Source organism: Primulina tabacum, chromosome 7 (assembly GCF_025594145.1).
Source record: "Primulina tabacum isolate GXHZ01 chromosome 7, ASM2559414v2, whole genome shotgun sequence".
Taxonomy (NCBI): domain Eukaryota; kingdom Viridiplantae; phylum Streptophyta; class Magnoliopsida; order Lamiales; family Gesneriaceae; genus Primulina; species Primulina tabacum.
Window position 1 is genome coordinate 4938052 of NC_134556.1, and position 4515 is coordinate 4942566.

Sequence of the window (4515 nt, forward strand, 5' to 3'; positions counted from 1 at the left end):
TAACGATAGTTGAAATTTATATAGAAGGTCAAGTTTACCCTCAAAATTAATAAAAATAAAATAGAATATGAAGGCACACATATACACATATAATCAGCCTTCTTATCTTTTCTCCACAAAACCCATTTGCGATCCCCTCTCCCCAGGGCCGGCTCTTTCCAAGGGCAAACTGGGCCCATGCCCAGGGCTCCATTTTGATGGGGACCTCAAATTTTTTTAATATATATATATATATATATATAATAGTATTGGGACCCAAATAATGGGACCCAAATAATTACTTTAATTATATTATATATATAATAAGACCTAAATATGATAAAAAAAATTATAACAGCAGCATTTTCAATACTCAAATCGTAAGACTCAATTTTTTATTTCGGCGGATGAAGCTATACGATCTGACCAATCTCTAACCTCCATTCCAATTGTCTTCTATCATCTCAATTTTGTTTCAGTACTCATCGTTGCTCCTCGTCATCCCTTAGTAAATTTTTTATCGTCGAAGATTAGAGGTATGAATTTTCAAAACCTAATTTTGAAATTTGGGAATTTTGTTGAATTTGATTTTGAATTGCTAAATTAACTGGTGTTAAATTAAATTAGCACATGCATTTTGAATTTTAATAGTTCATTGTGAATTTTTTTGGATAATTTTGTAATTATGAATGTGAAGGATAATTCTTTATAGTTCAATTATTTTTTTGTGGTTGTTCTTGGTGTAGTATCACTTGAAGAAATAGGATGCCTAGAAAATACCCATCTGGAAGTTCAAAAAGAAAAAAAAAGCAAACAGAAAAGAAGATGACCCAATCAATGAAAGGCTCTATGGATAAGTTTGTTTTGAAAGAAACAAGTATAGTTCAAGAAAATTTGATTGTTGATGTCGATAATCTGAGCGCACAAGAAAATCATTCTGACGAACAAATAGAAGAGATGTATGTTGCAAACACTATGGGTATTGAGGAAAATGAAAACATAGATCATTCTCTGAATATATTTGATCCAAGAGTTTGGAATAGCCTTGATACAAAAATGAGGGATTTACTCGTTGAAAAAGGCCCCATTAGAGAGGTTAATTTTGAATACCCACATGATGAACTTGGTAGATATTTTTCCTCAGAGCATTATAATAGAGTGCTTCCAAACAAAACAAGTCATGAAAGAAAATGGCTAGTTTATTCAAAGGAGTTAGATAAAGTATTTTGTTTCTGCTGTAAGCTTTTCAAAACACTTCCATCACGAAGTCAATTAGCAGAAGACGGATCTAGAGATTGGAAGCATCTAAGTGAGAAGCTTAGAGAACACGAAAAATGTCGTGAACATCTTGCTAATTTGAGATCGATGGTGGAGTTACAAGTGAGGTTGAGGAAAAATGAAACAATTGACAAAGAATTGCAGGAACAGATTAAAAATGAAACACACCGTTGGAGAGGGGTTTTGACAAGAATTATAGCAGTGGTAAAATGTTTGGCTAAAAATATTTTGTCATTTCGTGGAAAAAATAAAAATATGGAGGATAGTTCAAAAGGTAATTTCCTGGGCTTGATTGAGATGATTGCCGAGTTTGATCCTATAATGCAAGAACATATTCGGCTCATTAAAGGAAAAGAAATTCATCATCATTACCTCAGTCATAAAATTCAAAATGAGTTGATAACGAATATGTCATTAAAAGTGAAAAATGTTGTCATTGAAAAGGTTAAGAAAGCAAAGTATTATTCAGTGATACTTGATTGTACTCCTGATGCAAGCCACAAGGAACAAATGACTTTAATATTACGGTGTGTTGATGTGTCATGCGTTCCTGTAAAAATTGAGGAATACTTTATAGAATTTCTGAATGTTGAAAACACGAGTGGATTGAGCCTTTTCAATGAATTGTGTGCTGCATTGGACTCTCTTGGACTTGATATTGATAATATAAGAGGACAAGGTTATGATAATGGCTCCAACATGAAAGGAAAACATCAAGGTGTTCAGAAAAGATTGCTTGATATAAATCCAAGAGCCTTCTATATGCCGTGTGTTAGTCATTGTCTTAATTTGGTTATTTGTGATATGGCAAACTCTTGTGTTAAAGCAAAATCTTTTTTTGGAGCATGTCAATGCATGTATACCGTGTTCTCAAATTCTACAAAACATTGGAGTATTCTACTTGACTGTTTGGATAATTTGACACTCAAGTCATTGTGCACCACGAGATGGGAAAGTCATATCGAAAGTGTCAAGGCCATTAAGTCACAAGTTGGGCAAATCAGAGAAGCTTTACTTAAGGTAGCGGATTTAACTGAGGATGCAAGATTATCCAGGGATGCTAGATTGTTAGCAACACATGAACTTAGTAGCTTTGAATTTTTGGTAAGTTTGGTGATTTGGTATGATATTCTCTACAACATAAACTCAGTTAGTAAATCCTTACAATCTGAAACGATGCATATTGATGTTGCGGTGAAACAATTGAAAGGGCTTGTTTCTTTTTTTGAGAATTACAGGGAAGAAGGATTTGCATCTGCCATAAATTTTGCTAAAGAAATTGCTTCCAATATTAGAGTCGACCCTGTATTTCCTGAGCGACGACAAGCTTCTAGAAAGAGACAGTTTGATGAGGTTGCTAATACTGAAAGAGAACCACAAACAGCTGAGGAATGCTTTAGGACTGATTATTTTCTTGTTGTGGTCGATATTGCTCTTTTGGAGTTGAGAAGTAGATTTGAACAATTGAATAATTTTGAAGAGATGTTTGGGTTTCTGTTGGATGGAAAACAGTTAATGGCATTGGATGAAGATTATTTGAGAAAATGTTGTGTGAATCTTGAATCTGCTTTGACAAAGGGTGATGCGTCTGATATTGATGCTCATGATCTGCTTTTAGAATTACAAATGTTGCAAGAGATGCTACCTCTTGAAGCTTACGACACAAATAAATCTTGGACAGCCATTAAAATTTTGGAGTTTGCATTGAAAATGGATGTTTTTCCTACAGTTGTGGTTGCGTATCAAATTTTATTGACTATTCCTGTAACTGTAGCATCAGCTGAGAGAAGCTTTTCCAAGTTAAAATTATTGAAATCTTATTTGAGAACCACAATGAGTCAAGAGAGATTGAATAGTTTGGCGATCCTCTGCATCGAAAAAGACATAGTGGAGGATATCTCATATGACGACATAATTGATGACTTTGCTTCAAAAAACGCAAGAAGAGTGCGTTTTAAATAATATTGATTGTTGAATAAATTATTTTGAGAAATTATGTAAACATTTTTCTATGTGTAGTTTTCTTATTTACACATTTTGGTTTACTTTGATTTTGCTATTCAATTTTTTTAATATACATTTGAATTTCGAATCAATACAAGAGGACCATATTATAAGTTTCGCCCAGGGTCTCTTTTTTCTTAGGACCGCCCCTGCCTTTCCCCACAAGCCCTAACCGTCTATTATTTATAAAAAATTATGTTTCTGGTCAGTGAGGATATTCGATCTAAAGCTCCAGCCATTGCATCATGTTTCTGGTCGGAATCTGCGTGCCCTTCTTCAACGTTTCATTTGGTGTTTACCCTCTGTTTTCCAGCTGTTCGTGGTCTATTGGCTAGGAGTCAAAGTTAAAATTCTAACATGAGCCCAGCCCGACGTTTTTAGGCCATGTCAGTGTGTTTTGAGCTTCTCCGACGAGCTGCCACCGCACCACTGTTGCAGAAAGCTGTTGTTCTGGTTCCATTTTGTTTTGCGGCAAGCTTTAGCAAGTTTAAGTTCGTTTCCAGCTTTATTCTCGGTCTTGAGCAAGCTGTCCGAGTATGAGATTTTTCCGCTTCGATTTAGTTAGTTTTCATCGCATTAATCTCTTTGATATTGACAGTTAATTGGGCTAATATTGTAATTTTGACCGTTAAAAGCTATCGAGGAATCGACGAAACTATATTTTAGTCGGATATTGGAAATTATATTGCGACTTTGTGAATTTTAGGAATATTGGAATAAAGTTTTGACCTAATTGGTTAAGTTGGATTTTATGTAAAATAAATTCAACTTTAGTAATTTTAGGAATTCGTTGGATTATTTAAGTTTTAATCGTGAATTATGAAATTATTCGGCTTATTGTTATTGGTTTTAGGCTGAAGAGACTAAAGATTGTTCGTCGATCATTGTTTGTTCGTATAAGTATGTTACGGGAACACATATTATTTTTTAAGCTTATTTATGTACTAATCAGTGAATATTTATGTGATTTGTTGACTCTTGTGTATTATTAAATCCTCGTTGATTTATGTTCGTTTATGTGACATATTTATAACATTTAATAAATAACATGATATTACATACATGTTGAGCTCTATCGTTTTTGTCAGTTTCTTTTATGTATTGTATTCCTAGCACACAAGTTTGATATTTCGGAATCAGCTGGCTGCTTTCGAGTCGAGTTATCACCGAGACCGAAATTATCATGATTGTCTATTTTTTTTATGCATTTTCTGTGTAATATGCACTTGAAATCTTGACATCATACGTTGTTCA

General features: G+C 33.9%; 1 protein-coding gene across 1 annotated transcript; it reads left to right on the forward strand.

The window, feature by feature from the left end:
- Nucleotides 1–744: 744 nt before the first annotated feature.
- LOC142552405 (uncharacterized) lies at nt 745–3219 on the forward strand. Its single transcript, XM_075662181.1, has one exon. It carries the CDS (start codon nt 745–747, stop codon nt 3217–3219), a length of 2475 nt encoding a protein of 824 aa, XP_075518296.1.
- The last annotated feature ends 1296 nt before the right edge of the window (nt 3220–4515 follow it).

What these genes read in the sequence shown, in the direction of transcription:
- LOC142552405 (XM_075662181.1), top strand. Translation starts at nt 745, where the DNA reads ATGCCTAGAAAATACCCATCTGGAAGTTCAAAAAGAAAAAAAAAGCAA.